Source organism: Heptranchias perlo, chromosome 4 (genome assembly GCF_035084215.1).
Source record: "Heptranchias perlo isolate sHepPer1 chromosome 4, sHepPer1.hap1, whole genome shotgun sequence".
Classification (NCBI taxonomy): domain Eukaryota; kingdom Metazoa; phylum Chordata; class Chondrichthyes; order Hexanchiformes; family Hexanchidae; genus Heptranchias; species Heptranchias perlo.
This window is the reverse complement of record NC_090328.1, coordinates 96,224,260-96,243,938: the sequence shown is the minus strand read 5'-3', so window position 1 is coordinate 96,243,938 and position 19,679 is coordinate 96,224,260. Positions and strand designations below refer to the sequence as shown.

At 44.5% G+C, this 19,679-nt stretch overlaps 1 protein-coding gene across 1 annotated transcript in view; it reads left to right on the top strand.

The window, feature by feature from the left end:
• pax5 (paired box 5) overlaps nt 1–19,088 on the top strand; it is a 202,665-nt gene extending 183,577 nt beyond the window's left edge. Inside the window, exon 9 of the mRNA XM_067983345.1 lies at nt 12,590–19,088. Coding sequence (XP_067839446.1) covers nt 12,590–12,666 — 77 coding nt within the window. The 3' untranslated portion in view covers nt 12,667–19,088. The remainder of the gene's footprint in view (nt 1–12,589) is intronic.
• The last annotated feature ends 591 nt before the right edge of the window (nt 19,089–19,679 follow it).

The following is a 19,679-nucleotide window of genomic DNA, read 5'->3' as shown; positions in this document are numbered from 1 at the left end:
AAAGCTTTTTGTCACCTGTCCCAGTATCTCCTTATGTGGCTCGGTGTCATATTTTGTCTGATTACGCTCCTGTGAAGCGTCTTGGGACGTTTTACTATGTTAAAGGTGCCATATAAATGCAAGTTGTTGTCACCTGGTTGAAAAAATTTGGATGCAGTTTGAAACCAAGCCTCCCAATTTGTGGCGTGTAACACCAATGAAGATGTGAGTATGTTTTTTGCGCAGCCTACGATTTTCTTATGTGGGTGAGCTGTCTGTGAGACCTTGCCAATGGTGTGGAGCCTCACAAAATTAACCCTGTGATGACATTCTGCTGAGTATGCTCCACTACTAGTAGCAGCGCACCACGAGAATGAAGTAAATGGCTGCAACTGGACTTTCAGTAGCTTCCAGTTTTTGAATGTGCCTTTGCCGGATAGTCTGAATAGACCTGTAACGATGTGAAAGTGATTTCTTTCTTATTAGAAGGAAGGGGCAGAGTGTCTAATGATACCACTGTGTCAGACAATGAGTTGGAGGGACTTAAGGCGGCACTCAAACAAAGTCTATTTACTCAGCAAACAGAATCTGCTTAAACAGCGCACTACAGCAAACAGTCCACAGAAGTTATTTAAGAAGAGTCTCTACGAAATACGGCAAACAGAACTCAATGACCGAAACTACGTCTCCAGGACTCCAGTGTTCGTCCATGAAGCAACGTCTCCCAATAAAAGCAGGGTGATTCTCCAGCAAAATGCAGTGAGTGGAGGATAGTTACATATGTGTGGAAAATCAATCCCAGTCACTTACAGCAGTCTGGTCTCCAGACGTGATTGATGGGGGAATTATTCAATCATCTCCATTCTGGCCAGGAACAGTGGTGTCACTGTATGCAGCCAGGAAATGGTATGAGAATAGCCTCACTGAGCCACATGTTGATACACTAACATGCAGTGCCACAGTGTTAGGATATCTGCTGCTTGAGTTCCTGATATCAACCAGGTCATCTAGAGTAGGTGCCAAAGCAAGACACTTCTCCACTGAGAGGGCATTTGATTCATGCCACTCTTGTGTACCTGCTGACGGCTGGTCAGAGCACCTTTGCAATTTATCTATCTGCCCCTCAGTCAGATACTGTGCAAGGGGAAAAAAATAACTGGAAGGAATGCTGAAATATTTCGACCCTTAGTAAATGAGTTCATTGTGAGTGGCAATCCTATGGAGTAGAATAAGGGCATGTACTTGTCTACCTGAATTTGCATGTGAATAATTCTTCATAGACTAGCATTGGAGTCCTGCCACATTTCACACCATCATTCCACATGAAGTTAAGCTCGTTTCTTGTCTCCAGTGTCCTACCTAATTCTGCAGGGCCGATAATACATATAAATTGGAGTGCCGAGCTTCGTGCCATGATGCAAAGTCAGCTAATGTAAATATTTTGTCGTACTCTCAGAGCTTAGTGTGTGAGATCCGTATTATAAGGCAAGGCACACAGCTCTTGAAGGCTGCTGGAAGGGACAGGGCCTTTAGAAAGGCTGAAAATTCTATTTTTAAAAATACATTTATTGGCCTTTCCAAAGGCTGCAGGGAGGAGGGGGTCAAAAGCAAGCCAATGTCAGGGCACAAAACAGTCCGTGAGCAAGTGGTCCAGTAGCTTACTCTTTGCCAGATAAACAGGAGTCAGGACAGGAGTCAAAGTGCAAGAGGCGGCTGTGAGGAGGGCAACCTCCAACAAGACAGCAGTACATCATGCTCTGCAGAAGATGGTGGGCAGTTTGAACATCCTAGGCTTAGGAACGGATGAAGAAGACGGCATCGTGCTGACCCATCGTGAGTTGTCCTTGATCATTGGCAGATAGGCTTGCACATATGTTCTGGGGCCCGCTGATCTCCCTGGTATCTTTCATCGTGTACCACCTAAACCATGAAATACTTTGTGAGGCACTTTGAGAACAAATTTCCCTTAAGGAGTAAAAAAAAATTGCTCCCACCACATAGATTTTTCTGATGTGGATATTAAATTGAAATATCAAATATGGGACAATGTTAACAACAGCAACAATTGCATAAAAATGTATTGTAAACATTGAAAAAACAAAAATATACAAACCTCTTGCCCCTTTAAGTACTCCTGACCCCTGTGCTTCCCTTGCTCCCGTTCCCAATGGGCGCTGGAGGAAAATATGGCACAAATGTCACATTATGGTGCTCTGAGCTCTTTTAAGAATTTTTATTTGAAAACTGGTCCTAGAATGAGGCTTGCCCAGGATGGATGCACAAGGCCTCAGTAGTGCAAGAGCTTCCCCACCACATTGTACCACTCTGGACACAGCAGGCCTCAGGCTTCTTCCCCAGATAATATGGGGAGCCAGTGCCCATAGCACAGCAGTACCACTGGGCCGCAGGAGTGCTTAATGGCCCCTGTATGTATTTATGAGAAAAATCTGACAGTATAAATGTGTAACTCCAAATCCTAGCCTGGAGCTTTACTTCTATAGCCAAGCAAACTACTCAAACTATCAATCTGAAGTTCGGCAAATTTAAAAAGGCTGTGTGAGAGAATAAAATCCCAAACTCGAAGTGACCTGATTGGGCCCAAATTCAGGGAGTTAGTCCAAGTCATGACACTTGGCTTCGGGTGTGCCTCTTTAAACTGAAACCACTACCTGTGTTGAGGTATGCACCTCCATCTTGCCTTTCCTTGTTGCTGTGCCAATTTGCCAGCTGAGCACATGTAGTATGTAGTTGGAGCCACAATAAGAAAGATAAGTGCCTTTTAATTCTTTGGGAAGGGCCATATTGAGTATTTGCCTATGTGATCCCTGCTAGTTCAGTAGGAAGGGTGTTATCAGGCCCTGTGGTGACCGTGCATCTGTCTGATCCTTCTAGTCTAGAAAGGAAGGAGCATGCAGGTTTCTAGTGGGTCAGATGGATCTCATAGTTAAAAGGTGAGGGTATTCTGTGGCCTTGTGCCGAGTGCCTGGTGGTCCAGTGCAAGGAGAAAATGTGCCCACATAGTGAAGATTCATCCATTTGTTTCTCTCTGGTCTAGTGAAGACTGTGGTGTTGTTGTGAGTATGCATCTGGTCCTTAGTGAGGAGGGTGGTATGTGGCCTTGTGTTGGGGTATGTGCCCAAGAATTACTGAGAGCGGAGTGGTGAGGCAGGATATGGTGTGGATGCATATGTCCAATCCACCAATATGCTCAGCAATGATGAATCTACAATATTAGTCGTTTTCACCTGCGCTCTGGTTAGGGTTGCCAACCCTTGTTGGACGTATTCCTGGAGGTTTCATCACATGACCTCCCGTCTCCAACTGCTCCATCCCCACCATTGGCCACCCAACACAGCCAACAATTTCACACGCCAATTGGATAGCAAACAGGCTCTTAATCACCTGATTGGATGATTCTTGATTGTCAGTCAAACAGCCTATTTATCCCAACTCCAATATTTTTATACCTAATAAATGAAAGTGTTCAAAGAAAATGAGAAAAAAGCACACAGTTTTTTAAAATGTCCCTATGACTTTTCTCCTGCATTGCTCGTACCATTGGTCGTATCCTAGAGATTAATCTTGAATTTCTGGAGACTCCAGGACAATCCTGGAGAGTTGACAATCCTACCTCCAGTATGGTTCAGATATTCAAACAGTGCTCATATTTGCTGAGGCTTCTCATTCCATAACCTCGTAGAGCAGTATCACCTGTACTGATGATTGAGGTGAATGACCACTGCCATTTTGACTGGTGCACTATGAGCCTCAAATCTAATTCGCTGAGTCAGATAACCAAATTTCAGATTCTTTTGAAATCGATTCCAAACCTGAACTTGAGCTGAGGTCTGAGTTTACCTGAGGATTTTGGTTAATGAGAAAGTGTTTAGTGAAGAACCTGGAAAGTATCATTTTGGATAGTTCTTGTGGTCAAACTACATTGTGGGTTTTCTTTCTCCCCTTTGTGTATCTGCAGTTCAGGTAGAAGTAGTGTTGGGATATGTTGAATGTCAAATGGCACATGATTACTCTGTACTGGCAGGGACTTGTAGTATAACCTGAATGGAATTTCATCTAGCCATGTATCCTCGCTTCCAATGGACAGCTGATATTCCAATCAGAGATCCCAGGAAAGCCCAGACATCCCAGCTAGCCTCTCAGTAAAGTTAAGAATAATAATAAGGACAGCACGATACTGATGTCCTTTCTGTAGATGTCACAAGTACTTTTAGTAAATGCTTGATTATATTTACAAACCATGCTAAAGACATCTTGGGACATTGAACCTAGGACTGCAGTCATATTCTCCTCCTTAACACGATGAATCCAGTATCGGACTCCTGGGCCTAAATTTTAACAATGAGGTGTGGGGGGGTCAATAAGCGAGTGGGAAACCCAGAATTCTTTTTTCATGCGTGTTCCTGAGCGATCGTGACTCAAAAGCCACTTAACTGAACTTCCGGATTTCGCGTCCTCAAACTGCGCAGCGGGCGTACTGCGCACCTGCATGACACGTTTAAAGCCCACTATTTAAAGGCCCACTCCAACAATGCATCTTGAAGGAGGAAGAATGAGTATGTAACATCCTCAAGCAAAGCCTGCATCCAGGTTCTCAGACACCACCCTGGAGACACTACTGGGTGCTGCCAGAAACAGGAGGGAGGTGCTATACCCACCAGACAGGAGGAAGAAACCTGGTTCTGCCACAAAGAAGGCGTGGTTGGCCATGGCAGACCAGGTAAGCAGCAGGAGTACGGTGCCCCGGTCGTAGCTGCAATGCAGGAAGCGATTTAATTACCTAACTAGGCCAGGAAAAGTGAGTGTAGTTACAGATTCATCTGCATTCTGTGGTGAACATTACCCCCCCCTCACACTGCCCTGCGAAGCCTACTCCATCACATCACTCCTCATGCTCACTTAAGGCTCAGTGTCAAGTTGCCTTCACTTTCTGTGCCCTTCTTCACCCCCCATTTGTGCACCCACCTCTCCCACGCACCCCAATCTTGATGCAATGTGATCAATCTGTCTGATCATCACCCTCTGATGGATCTGCCTCATTGTCATCCTGACCCAAAGCAATGCATCCGTCAGGTGACCACTTCACCCTCACTCACTCACACGTCTGTACTTTCTCCCCTTGTAGGAAAAGAGAGCGCAAAATGCAAGGGAAAGGGTGAGGACTGGAGGGGGCCCACCACAAATAGTGGCCCTCACAGAGGCAGAGGAGGAGGCCTTGGAGATAAGCCGTATGGTGGAGTGCCTGGCCGTCGGGGATGCCGAGACTGGCACCCTATAAACATCTGGTGACAGAACTTTAACATCCCTCACACACAACATGGATCTGTGTCATCAATGATTGATCTGTTGCACACTTCAGTATGCTCAATGCAACATTAAATCTGGGATGATTCTTAATATTGCTGTATGTTCTTTTCCAGGGGCATCACAGACTGAAGATGTGGATGAGGGCGATTCCTCAGAGGAGCTCCCTGCCTCTGAGGGTGCATCATCACATCTTAGTGAGCCATGAACCAGCGCAGATACTCACACCTTGGCAGGTCCTATTAGAGAGGTAGTTGGATTGTCACCTGGTGAGTAACCACACACAAGTGAGCACGAGCAGACACTGGTGGCAGGGGCAGTGGTGGAGAGTCCGCGTTGGTGGCCAACTCCTCTCCAAACTCTGCTCAGCTTGGCACAGATGTTGAACCCCAGGGGCCATCCTTGACTAGGAGAATGATAGAAGTACAGACGCATCTTTGCAACGTACTGGAAGACTTGCCATGCTCAGTCTCCACATTGACGCAGATACTGGAGGAGACCACCTCCAGCTGTAGTGGACTGGTGGCACAGGTGAGTGTGGGAATGTCTGCAATGGAGGGAATGGCAGCCTCCATTGAGCTTCAAGCATGGCTCACAAATGAGTCCATTCAGGCCCTGACAACGGCCATGCGCACTCTGGATGCCAACATGTCTGGGGCCTTAAACAGGCAGACAGATACTATAGCCGCGGCCTTAGAACGGGTCACAGATCTGCTCCAAGCTGTTGTCCAGCAGGGTGGCAGGAGTGATGTGGCCGTGGCCCAGGAGAGGGATGAAGGCGAAAGGGGATGTGGAAGCGCTCCCACCTCTCACCTGTTGATCCCCCCCCCCCACCTCAACCAGTACCCGCAATGCTGCCTCCTCTCCAGGTGGCTGAGTCTGCCCCTGCACAGGTGCAGGTGGAGCAGTCTTTGGAGGGGCCCTCACAGACTCCGAAACCCAGAGGGCGTAGCCTAAAGCATCTAAGCAGTCCTGGCATGAATCTAAGCAACCTGCCACTACCTCTGCTGCAGCCCCAGGGGGATGCACCACATAAAAGCTGTAGGAAGAGGAAGTGGAAGGTTTTGTAATCACCATGACAGACTGTCATGTTTTTCAATTATATTTGCTTTTTGTTAAATTCACATGAAATGTTGTGAATCTCATCGCCACTGCCACGTCTTGCCCATTCTTGAGTCTTTTTTGTGAAAGCGTGGTGGTCGTTACAGGTCATCTGAGTACTTGACTGTAGTCACTTTGCAGATCCCCCTATGAGAATCTATCAAATATGAGTGATTCCCCGGAATGACGAGCAGCCAGGTGAGATGCTGCTCTGCCGATGGTTCGCTCATTGTCCTCGTCTTCCTCCTCCTCCTCCTCCTCCTCCTCGTCTTCTTCAATGTTGATGGCAGGTGCGGCGGCTTCTTGAGAGCATTGGACCTCATCCATCAGTAACCCTCTCTGTTGAGCGATGTTATGCAGCTCACAACACACGAGTATTATTCTGCACACCCTCACTGGTGAGTACTGAAGGGCTCCCCCAGATAGATCCAGGCACCTGAAGCACATCTTCAGCATTCCTATGGCTTGTTCACTGACTGACCTGATGGTGTTGTAACTGTCGTTGTACTGCTGCCATGTCTCGCTGGTAGGGTTTCCCAGAGGTGCCATGAGCCATGTCTGCAGGGGGTATCCCTTGTCTCCAAGGAGCCAGCCCTTAAGTCTGTTTTGTGCGTGGAAGGGGCTGGGATTTTGGATTCGCGCAGTATGAAGAATCATGGCAACTGCCAGGGAATTTGGCACACACCTGGAGAAACCTCTTCCGGTGGTCGCAAACCAGCTGTGCATTGATGGGGTGATATCCCTTTTGGTTGATGAACATTCCTGGCTCATGTGGAGGTTCCCTGATTGCTACGTGTGTGCAATCAATTGCGCCCTGTACCCGTGGGACGCCAGCCAGAGAGTGGAAACCCACTGCCCTCTCAGTCTGGCTGATGTCGTCAATGGAGAAATTGATATAGTCGGATGCCCTGGCAAACAAGCCATCTGTGACCTGTCATATATAGACGACTGAGAGATCCCGGCGGTGTCACCAGTGGCACCCTGGAAGGATCCGGAGGTGGAGAAATTGAGGGCAGCAGTGACTTTAACTGCGACAGGCAATGCGTGGCCACCAGACCCATCCAGGAGCAGCTCTGCATGAAGGAGCCTGCAGATATCTCGGACCACCTGGCAACTCAATCTGAGTTTTTGTAGGCACTGTCCTCAGAGTGGTCCAGGAAGCTTAGCCTTTGCCTGTAGACCCTCTCACGAGGGTATTGCCTCCTGCGACATTGGCCCCTTCATTCTTCCTCTCTCTGCTCTTCTGCAAGTCCTTGTGGCACACCTCTGTCTTTTGGAGCTGCAACTGCCAGAACTGAACGCTGGGCCTGCCGTGGGTGCTGACGTCCTGCTGAATCATAGAATCATAGAAAATTCTGGCACAGAAGGAGGCCATTCAGCCCATTGTTTCCGTGCTGGCCGAGAAAGAGCTATCCAGCTTAATCCCACTTGCCAGTACTTGGTCTGTAGCCTTGTAGGTTACGGCACTTCAAGTGCATATCCAAGTACTTTTTAAATGAGTTGAGGGTTTCTGCCTCTTCCACCCTTTCAGGCAGTGAGTTCCAGACTCTCACCACCCTCTGGGTGAAAAAATTTCCCCTCAGCTCCCCTCTAATCCTTCTACCAATTACTTTAAATCTATGCTCCCTGGTCACAGACCCCTCTGTTAAGGGAAATAGGTCCTCCCTATCCATTCTATCTAGTCCTGCCATAATTTTATATACCTCAATTAAATCTCCCCGTCAGCCTCCTTTGTTCCAAAGAAAACAACCCCAGCCTATCCAATCTTTTCTCATAGCTAAAATTCTCCAGCCCTGGCAATATCCTTGTAAATCTTCTCTGCACCTTATCTAGTGCAATCACATCTTTCCTGTAATGTGGTGACCAGAACCTCAATCTGTGGCCTAACCAATGTTTTATACAGTACTAGCATAACCTCCCAGCTCTTATATTCTATGCCTCGGCTAATAAAGGAAAGTATCCCATATGCCTTTTTAACCACCTTCTCTACCTGTCCTGCTACCTTCAGGGATCTGTGGAAATCCCATTTATTGTGTACTCCCTTGCTTTGTTTGCCCTCTCTAAATGCATTACCTCACACTTCTCTGGATTGAATTCCGTTTGCCACTTTTCTGCCCACCTGACCAGTCCATTGGTATCTTCCTGCAGTCTACAGCTTTCCTCTTCACTATCAACACACGGTCAATTTTTGTTTCATCTGCAAACTTCTTGATCAAGCCCCCCACATTCAAGTCCAAATCATTAATATATACCACAAAAAGCAAGGGACCTAGTGCTGAGCCTTGTGGGACCCCACTGGAAACAGCTTTCCAGTCGCAAAAACACCTGTCAACCATTAAATCTCCCCTCAGCCTCCTTTTGCCTCCAAATTACCCTTTGCTTCCTGCCACCGAGCCAATTTTGGATCCAACTAGCCACTTTCCCTTGGATTCCAAGGGCTTTTACTTTTTTGACTAGTGTGCCATGTGAGACCTTGTCAAAAGCCTTGCTAAAATCCATGTAGACTACATCAAATGCGCTACCCTCATCGACCCTCCTTGTTGCCTCCTCAAAAAATTCAATCAAGTTTGTCAGACACGACCTTCCCTTAGCAAATCCATGCTGACTGTCCTTGATTAACCCGTGCCTTTCTAAATGACGGTTTATGCTGTCCCTCAGAATCGATTCCATTAGTTTGCCCACCACCGAGATTAGACTGATTGGCTTATAATTACTCTGTCTATCTCTTTCTTCCTTTTTAAACAATGGTACACGTTAGCACCATGCCTTTAGCCAGGGAGGATTGGAAAATGATGGTCAGAGCCTCCGTTATTTCCTCCCTTGCTTTTCTTAACAGCCTGGGATAAATTTCATTTGTACTGGCGAATTATTTACTTTCAAAGATGCTAATCCCCTTAATACTTCCTCTCTCACTATGATTATCCCATCCAGTATTTCACACTCCTCCTTGACTACAATCTCTGCATCGTCCCCCTCTTTTGTGAAGACAAACGCAAAGTATTCATTAAGAACCATACCCACATCTTCTGCCTCCACACACAGGTTACCTCTTTGGTTTCTAATAGGCCCTACTCTTTCCTTAGTTATCCTCTTGCTCTTTATGTATTTATAAAACATTTTTGGGTTTTCCTTAATTTTACTTGCCAGTATTTTTTCATGCCCTCTCTTTGCTTTCCTAATTTCCTTTTTAATTTCACCCCTGCACTTTCCATACTCCTCCAGGCTTTCTGTAGTATTGAGTTCTAGGTGTCTGACATAAGCTTCCCTTTTTTGCCTTATCTTACTCAGTATGCTCCGTGTCATCCGGGGGCTCTAGATTTGGCAGTCCCACCCTTTTTCTTTGTGGGAACATGTTTACTCTGAATGCCTTGAATGCCCCCCTTGAATGCCTCCCACTGCTCTGACACTGATTTACTTTCAAGTATCTGTTTCCAGTCCACTTTTGCTAAATCACTTCTCAGCTTAGTAAAATTGGCTTTTCCCTAATTTAGAACTTCTACTCTTGTTGCGCCCTCCATCATGATGTTTTCAGATTGAGGGGGTCCAAAATGTAGGTAAATATGTGTGAACACAAGAATTCTGAGTGTGAACAAAGAAATCTCAGTCTAAACACAAAGAGCTCCCGGCCAAAGGTTTGTCTGAGAGAACTGATTGCCTTGCTGCAAAAACTCACCTTTTATCCCCATTTGTCAATCACTGGTTTAAATATCGAAATGGCTGCCGGCTGCAACTTGCCTCCGTTTCCATGGCATGTTTCAGAGGCCACGGGTGGCATGTTCAGGTAGAGTTAAAATCGTTTGTCTGCCTCAATCCACAAAAATTTAATTTGGCTAATTACTTCAACTATTTTAATTGCCCCTTTAAATGTCAGCCGGCCGGACTTCCGAGTTTCTGAATCGCACGCGCACCCAGCCGTGTCTGGGTGAAACGTATTATTCGGCGGGATTCGTTCCCGCTCCAACCTTTTATAATTTTACTGTCCCCCCCCCCCCCCCCATCCCCAACCCACCCATTTTCCAGGTTAAAATTTAGGTCCTGGAGTTTGGATGTAGAAGATGGTCCTACTCCTCTTCCACAGAAGCAAATACTTCTGAATTTGTTCTTAAGGATTAAAACTGTTCCTTTTCATTAGTATTTTTGACAACTATAATACTGTAATTTGTGTTATTCATCAACCACCATAAATGTTCAACAAATATTCTGGCTGCTACAGCCCACTGACGTGCAGTTAGATAGTTCACTGAAACATGTGTTATAAAATGCTTAATGAAAGAGCTTATTGAAGAACATTATTGAATGTTGTCCCTTTGGGTAGTTCTTGTGTTCAAATTATATTTGTTGCACTTATCTATTTATGGTACATTTCTTAAACCGATGGGTAAAGAAAGAACTTGCATTTATATAGTGCCTTTCTTGTCCTCAGGATGCCAAAGCACTTCACAGCCAATGCATGAGTTTTGAAGTTTAGTCACTGTTGTAATGTAGGGATAAGCGGCAGCCAATTTGCACACAGCAAGATCCCACAAACAGCAATGATGGAAATTTAATATGTTTTTATTGAGGGATGAATCTCGACCAGGACATTGGGAGAACTCCCTGCTCTTCTTTGAACAATGTCACGAGATCTTTGAAATCCACCGGGTATTGCATTATGATATGCACATACCCCTAGGCATGTTGTTGTTCCATGGGTTTTCTTTTTCTCCAAATACTTTTTAATGCTGTTTGGCTAGGGGAAAAAAGAAGATTCCATTTAAGGATTGGGGGTTAGAATGCTGTTCTTTCACCATGGGGGCCCAGGTTTTTAATCCAGTGCGGGATAAAAGTCTTTCTTTGCTGTAAGGGTCCATTGTATAATGGGTTTGGATAGACTCGACCCAATTCCAAATGAGCATGGGCTTGCAGCACACAAGTGTTTACAATTCAGCACAAATTGTCAATCTTACCGAGAGAGGGCACAAGGATAGCTAGGAAAGTGAAGACACAACTTCAGTAAAGGGTGATTCTTTTGAAATTGATGTTAAGGTGCATTATTACAACAACGACGTAGATTTGCCCAGTGCCTTTAACATAGATAAATGTCCCAAAGCGGTTCAGAGGCATATTCAAAACAAATGAATAGCAAGCCGAAGAAGGCCTTTTGCTTGCCCCTGGTGTCTAGGGAGATGGGCTTTTCTGGGGCAAGGGTCTGGAAACTCTGCCCTGTACTGTTTATCCACCACATCTCTCCCCTACCCTATTTACTTCCCTCTCTAACTTTGACTGAAATGTGATCATTATAGTAATGGAGAGAAATGTGGAAAGATCACTTTCCATAAAAAGAATTGAGAGCTTGTTGAGGGAGGGGTTTGTTTCACGTAAAACAAAAGGTAATAACAGTTGTAATATTTATATGTGATGCATTGTACTGTATGTTCTGTGTTTCTGAACAGCTGTCCTGTCCCCAGTGATATAATGAGTGGCTGCAGGAAACTTTCACTTACTTTTGTAACTATGGTTCATGAAGGGCACTAATTTATTTATCTAACTGTACTTTATTTATGAACTCTTTTTTTTAAAAGAAAGTTTTATCTGTGATCTGTGTCATGGTAGATCCATTAGACAAAAAATTGGGAAAGGAGGTCTCAGTATTTTCTTCCCATTACAAAATGAAGATACCTGTCTGTATAGTTCAGGCGGGAGAACAACGGCTTAGCAGGCGTTCATAGTACGTTGTATATGTGCTGAATTCCCAATCCGCACTGCGGCCAGGAGCAGGGCTGGTTGTATAATCATGGTCCTGCAGTGCCCGATGTTCTGTCCATTAATTTAGGTGGATGGAAAATCAGGGACTGTGGGCCCACAAATTTCCATCCAACACTGCCTGCAAGCACCGTTCCTTACTGGGATGTGCCTGATTGGAGAATCAGCACTTAGAGTAAACATACTTTCCAACATTTTTAATCCATGAGCAAGGCCACGGGAGGTCAACGTTAATTTACTTAATTTTAAAAAATGAGACGATGGTGGTCAACTAGCTGAAGGCGATTCCATTGGGGCAGTCGCTCCTAAGCGGGTGAGGCTCGATGCGTTCGCCCAGATTTCTCGATTGGCATTCATTTAGCGCCGGCGTTGACGAATTTCACGTGAACTGCTTTCCTCTCTTCGCTGTGCAAAGGTTTCTAACCCTGGTGTTGTTCTCTCTTAGGTTCCCCCTATTATTACAGCACCGCAGCCCGCGGAACAGCACCAGCTGCCACCGCCGCAGCCTACGATCGTCACTAGCCGGGGTGGGCGGGGGGGGGGGGCATGGGCTGCAGGTAGTAAAGAAATTGTGCACTTACAACACATATCAATCAGGTCTGAGACAACAGGAAATGTGTGAAACTCAGAAGGTCAAATGTGAACTTCCTGCAGGATAATCAAACTCCCTCTCGGAACGGCTGCTGCCAAACATTTGCTGTTTTCACTGCAGAACGACAGAAACTGCTGACCTGCGACCCACACCGATAGTTATCCAGGCAACCTATGGAGTGCATCCATTTATTAGTGAAGAAAGACTGTTCAACTTTAAAAAAAAAATATTTTAAGAAAAATGTGGTTTTACTAGGAGGGTAATATTTTATTCTATGTGATTTTTTTTTCTGGGAAATGATTTAAAACTGAAAAGCAGCATGCTGCCTATATTTAAAAACCATGATCTTGATTACTGAATCACTGCACTTGAGAGTATTTGAAGAGCGGGACCGGGAAGAGAGAACGGTTCCTGTACAGTAATTACACACTGCATCACATCACAAGAGCCTCGACCTTAACCCTTTGTGTACTAGGATAGCATCTGCTTAAAAAAATAGCTTCTTAAAACATTTGCGGCTTCTGAAATAGTTTTAAAGATTCAGACAATATTGCACTCGGCTCAATCCAGTTAGTGAACTCTAGTTCATCAAATTTAATATTTGGCAATGATAATTTAAAAAATCATTGTTGCTTTATTATTTGCAATAGGATTTTCTAAATTGCAAGGAAGTCCTGCACGCAGAGGGTTTCGAAGGAACTGAATTGTAGCTGATCTTGAGCTGACAGTAATAGGTACACAGGACTAGCAGGTGCACTGAGCAGGTTCTGAACACTCTGAGCTCGCTATAAACCAGAACTGGCCACATGCTTAGATTGTATCCCTGAGCCTGACGCAATGTGGGAATCACTCAGTAACAGCTCGGCTGCATTTCAAAAACACTGTTGTGTGTGTGAGTTCTCATAAGTAACACTGAGTTTTAAACTCTCTGTGGACTGCAGTGCTTATTCACTGACAGAGGAGAACATTTTTAAATAGTTTATTTATTCAGAGAATACTGGAAATCTGACATTTCCGTGTTTTCTTAATGGTGTTAAATTCTCAGCCCTAGAAACTCACAGGAGGCCCATACATAGGTTGACTGATGAGAACTGTGTTTGTGTCTTCTTTATCCAGAGAGTGGTTAGAATGTGGAACTTGCTACCACAAGGAATAGTTGAGCCGAATAGCATAGATACATTTAAGGGGAAGCTAGATAAGTACATGAGGGAGAAAGGTGTAGAAGGATATGGTGATAGGGTTAGATGAAGTAAGGTGGGAGCAAGCTCATGTGGAGCATAAACACCGGCATAGTCCAGTTTGGCCAAATGGCCTGTTTCTGTGCTGTAAATTCTACGTAATTCTATGTGTGTGTGTGTGTTTTGCAAAAGCTGTAAAATACCAGAAGGATTAAACATATAATTTCGAAGATGCAGTCCTGCTGTGGTCTGCATTCACAACCCATTCTCCCAAATAAACGTCAGCACTTAACACAGCACGAGACATAAAATTCAGATTCATGAAATGCAGCCCGCTGTTCAAAAGGTGTTCCTGAGAGGGTGCACTGTTCCTTTGTCCCTGTCTGTGAGGCTCGGATGATTGTTGGTTTGATGCAGTGGGTAATTGTGTTGGTACCATTCTGTGTTCCTTCTAGTACACAGGTTCTTTGGGTTGATAAATTTACTTGTGGAGTGTTTCTCTTAAAAGAAATAGCTCTTGAATGGTTGTCTCCTTTGTATAACATGTACAGCATGGGGGTGGGAGTAGGGACTGTCTCAAACAAAAGACCAAGCTGCAGCTCATGAGGAGAAACACGCTCTGTCTCTCCACTAAACTTTATAGATGGACTGGACTTGGGTTGGAACAACTTTGGGTGAAGTCAGGAGATATTCACACCCCTTGGGACGTTCACTGAGATGGGCTGGTCCATACAAGCATACAAAAATGAGCATATGAAAATGACGGGACGAAATGGACCATCTGGTCTATCAAGTCTGCCCCACACAATCGTTATGTCTGAAGCATTGTGAGTAGACATCAACCAGCAGCCATGTAATTTCCTGGGAGAGTCAAAAAAAATAAAAACCCACGGCCAATTAGGAGGAAAAAATCTCAAAAATTTCTTTCGGACCCCCCTTAGGCGATCAAAACCAATTCAGGAGACCACATTGACCGCACTTATATTACCTGGTGTTTCACCTATCTTTTTATATGATGTGTTCTCCGCTCCAGCCAGGAGCTGGTCCAGCTCATTTTTGAAGGTTGGCTCTGTTGCCTTGGTGTTCTCAGACTACTTCTCCCTTTCCCCCTCCACGTCAGATAATGACTGGTAAACTCCTCATACTCAACTGTGGTGGAGATGTTGGGCACTTGACTCCAATCCGATTCCAGCCCAGACTGATGAACTGCAGCCAGTAGCAATGAGGCAAAATATGGTGCAGATTACAACAACAAACTCTAAGTAGCATCTAAATAGTTAGCAAACATGTGTAGTGTTATCAGTAAACTCCTGTGTAGCACATGAAGCCAATTATTTATTTACTGACATTGTACATGCAATTAATATAGCATAACTTTCTTCACACTTCTGTTACTGTGCTGCAAATAACACAGTCTTGTAATTCAAACAGTGACTATCTCATATTTTCCATTTTTGTTAGCAGACAGTGTTGTTGAGTTCTCACTAGTGTTAGAGATCGTTTCCCACAGTACACCTGCTTCAATGGTCTACATGTTATAGCTGATTGCACTTCTGAAAGTCTTGATAAGGAGTTTCAATCAGCACACAGCACTCATGATAAAGTGACAGTAGTATAGTTGCTGCAGAATTTCACCATTTCCTACAAAGCACGAGATGTAACATTTCAGTGCTTCTGAAACAAAATTAAAATGAACCGTCTGTGTCCTTAAGCAGTCTTGCTCCCAGCCAGGAGGAGCTGGAGTGCTCTTCCCTGATGTCAAACACTTAGTCTAATATAATGGAAGCTAAGAGGGGATGTGTCGGAGAGACGAGTGACATATTAGTTTGTTCCATGTGTGCTGAAGACTCCATAACCCACAATTGATAAGTAAGAAGTTGGGCTGTGACAGTCTGACTCACAAGTTGGTCAAACTTAATATCTCATTGATCCCCTGGATGTATTCAGATAACGTCACAGGTAAAAATAGAGACATAAACTGACTACGTTTATTAAAATGTTAATTTTAGTTATGTGGAAACATACAGGGGTAGAAATTCACCTTGGGCTGTACCACAAAACGGACGATAGAGAATCGGCTGCCCGATTTACCCCCCCCCCCCGCCCCTTATATACCCCCCGCCCGTTATATACCTCCTGCCCGATTTACCCCCCCGCCCCTTATATAACCCCCGCCCCTTATATACCCCCCGCCCATTATATACCTCCTGCCCGATTCCCCCCCCAACCCTTTATACACCCCAATGGAAAAGGAAGTCGGTTTGATTGTAAAACGGGTGGCTGATTCACCAGATTTACATTACTACCCAAGACTAATTTATACCCCACGGTCTCTCTCACACTCAGACATACACACAGACACACACACACACACACACACACTTAAAGACACACATTCTCATACACTCTCAGACACACTCTCAGACACACTTTCATACGCACACACACTCTCAGATGCACACTTTTAGACACACACTCACACACACTCTCAGATGCACACTCACACACACTTTCAGATGCACACTCACACACACTTTCAGACACACACACACTCTCAGATGCACACTTTTAGACACACACTCTCAGATGCACACTCACACAAACTTTCAGACACATAATTTCAGACACACACTCTCAGACGCACACTTTTAGACACACACTCACACACACTCTCAGATACACACTTTTAGACACACACTCTCAGATGCACACTCACACACACTTTCAGACACACACACACTCAGATGCACACTCACACAAACTTTCAGACACATAATTTCAGACACACACTTTCAGACACACACACTCTCAGATGCACACTTTCAGACAAATACACACACACTCTCAGACACACACACACACACACATACACACTCAGATACACTTTCAGACACACACACACTCTCACACACACCCCTACACTCTCAGACACACCCCTACACTCTCAGACACACACACACACTCACACACACACTCTCACACACACCCCTACACTCTCAGACACACACACACTCACACACACTTAATTCTGATGTCATGAAGACGCTGCCATGACATCAGCGAACCACTGCTACTCCATTTCAGTGGAGTAACAGCCAACCTATCTCATGGGCTCTGAGAACAGAACTACGGGATAAGAAAACATCTGCCACATTTGATCAGCTAGGTAAACAATATTTCAACGTTTCCCAAATCAATGCATAAGTTTGGTGAAACCCCTAACTGAGCCGGGTTCTGGGAGGTTCCCAGGAGCACGCCACGGCTGAGGTGTGCATTGGGTGTTTCATACTTCCTCCTTAAGCATGGAGAGATTCAGCTTTCCAGTGGAATGCGAGGCACATACTATCATATAGTCTGACAATATTGTAGGACTAATGGCGTTTTCCACATGTCTGTACTTTTGGTACTTTTTAAATTATATATCAGTGTCATTATTGTCACAGAGGAAAGCAGGGCCGACCTAGGCAGCCCCATCTCCTTCTACTCATTTTGTTTGTTATAGTTTTTTTCCCTTCTACCCAGCATACTTTGCGTGCTGTGGCGGTGTCGTGCTGACAGTGCTGGACTAGCAACCCAGACCTTGGCTGCAAATCCCATCAGAGCAAGTTCTGAAATTGAATTCAAGAAATATGGAGTTGGCAGCAGGAAAAAAAAAGTGACCATGAACGCCTTGGGATTGTTGTAAAAACCCAACTGGTTCACTAATGTCCTTCATGGAAGGGAGCCTGCCGTCCTTACCTGGTCTTACCTACATGTGACTCCAGTCCTATGTGGTTGACTCTTATTGCCCTCTGAAGCAACCTAGCTATTGGGAATGGGCCATAAATGTGGTTTTGCCAGCGTTGCCCACCTTAGCTCAGCACTTCCTGTGGGTAGAGATGATTAATCAGTTCTTCTCCTCCCTCAGAGATAAGTTACTCAACGCCTCCCAATCAGCCTTGTCCCAGTTACACTTGTCCTAGTCATTATGTACCCATTTCAATAATAAGCCATTAATGTGGTAAGTTATTAAAATCCAACTAGTATTGTTCACTGCTTCCCTTGATTTAAATTTTTTTTTTGCCCCTCGTTTGGTTCTTGCAGATTAATCCCAACAGGGATGAGGACATGAGTTGTCTCAGACGATGGCGACAGGCATTTAACATTGCCACTCTGGGTATTGATGACTACTAGGAGCTGCAGGGCAGTATCACAGGTTGACTCTCCCTCCTCCAATTCTCTCTCCTTCCCTCCCTTCCTCTGTGGTTGCTCCTCAGCCCTGTGGACGGTCTCCCTCGATGACCGGCTCGGGATTAGGAACTTGATAGCAGGGACTGGGGAGCGCGAGACTTAGTCCTTTTGTTGAGTCACACGGCGTGCTGGAGCTCAAACGTGCCAGGGTGCCCTATCTGCCTTTCACTCTTGATGGCCTTTCCTTCTACCCAGGTTCCAAATGTCTTTCTGCCTTCATCAACTTCAGAACATCCTCCCAAGCTGGACTAATTACATCAGCATGGGGTGTGAGTGTTCACAACACAAACTTAAAATATGTTACTAAAGAGCAACAAAAAAAGACAGTAAAACCAGCTTGCAATCAAACAAGCAACACTTTGTTTGTGAAATGCATATGTAATGCATTCACCAAAGGTCACTAGGCCTGCTTAGAAACCCTGTACAGTAAATATACAAATATTAAGTACTTCTTGTGAAAATGACTGCCTTTGAGGGGTGGAGACAAAAAAAAAAGTTGTTTCCAGCAGGAAATGCTTCTTTAAACTCTGTTTTTCTATCTGTTTTTTGTAGGATGTAATTTACAGACTGAAATGAACTCTTGGTGTTTTTATTTCGTGCTGTGTGTGTTGCTTTCTTGTGTAATAACATTTGAATGTAATTACTGCAGTGCCAATTTGCCAAAGATATCTGATATTTTTCTTTATCATTATTGCAATACTGAGATTTGTGCTTTCTGTTCCAAGTAAACTGTCGAATGCAACCTGAGTTTTCTGATATTAGATTTAGCTAAAAGTACCATGCAATAAGATGGGTGTAGATTCAATGTATGTGTGTTCACGAGGACGATTGTTTGTGACCTGTCGATGTATGTAATCTTAATATAAGAATAATTATTTGTAAATATTTACTATAATTTTATTGGTTCATACATAAGAATATAAGTAAACTTTTTTTAAGTTCAATGCATTTATGGTTAGTCATCTTTTCAGACGTGACTTTTTTTTTCCAATTCTGGGCATCACACTTTAGGAAGGATGTCAAGGCCATGGCAAGGGTGCAGAGGAGATTTACCAGAATGGTACCAGGGATGAGGGACTTCAGTTATGTGGAGAGACTGGAGAAGCTGGGGTTGTTTTCCTTACAGCAAAGAAGGTTAAGGGGAGATTTAATAGAGGGGTTCAAAATTATGAGTAGATTTGAAAAAGTAAATAAAGATAAACTGTTTCCACTGGCAGGAGGATCAGTAACCAGTAATCAGTGACATATTTAAGATAATTGGCAAAAGAACCAGAGGGGAGATGAGGATCTTTTTTTTTACACAGCGAGTTGTTATGATCTGGAATGCACTGCCTGAAAGCACATTCAATGGTAACTTTTAAAAGGGTATTGGATATATACTTGAAAAGGAAATATGTGCTGGTCAATGGGGAAAGAACAGGGGAATGGGACTAATTGGATAGTTCTTTCAAAGTGCCGGCACAGGCACAAAGGGCTGAATGGCCTCCTTCTGTGCTGTATGATTCTATGACTACTACTGGTTCATCATCTGTCAG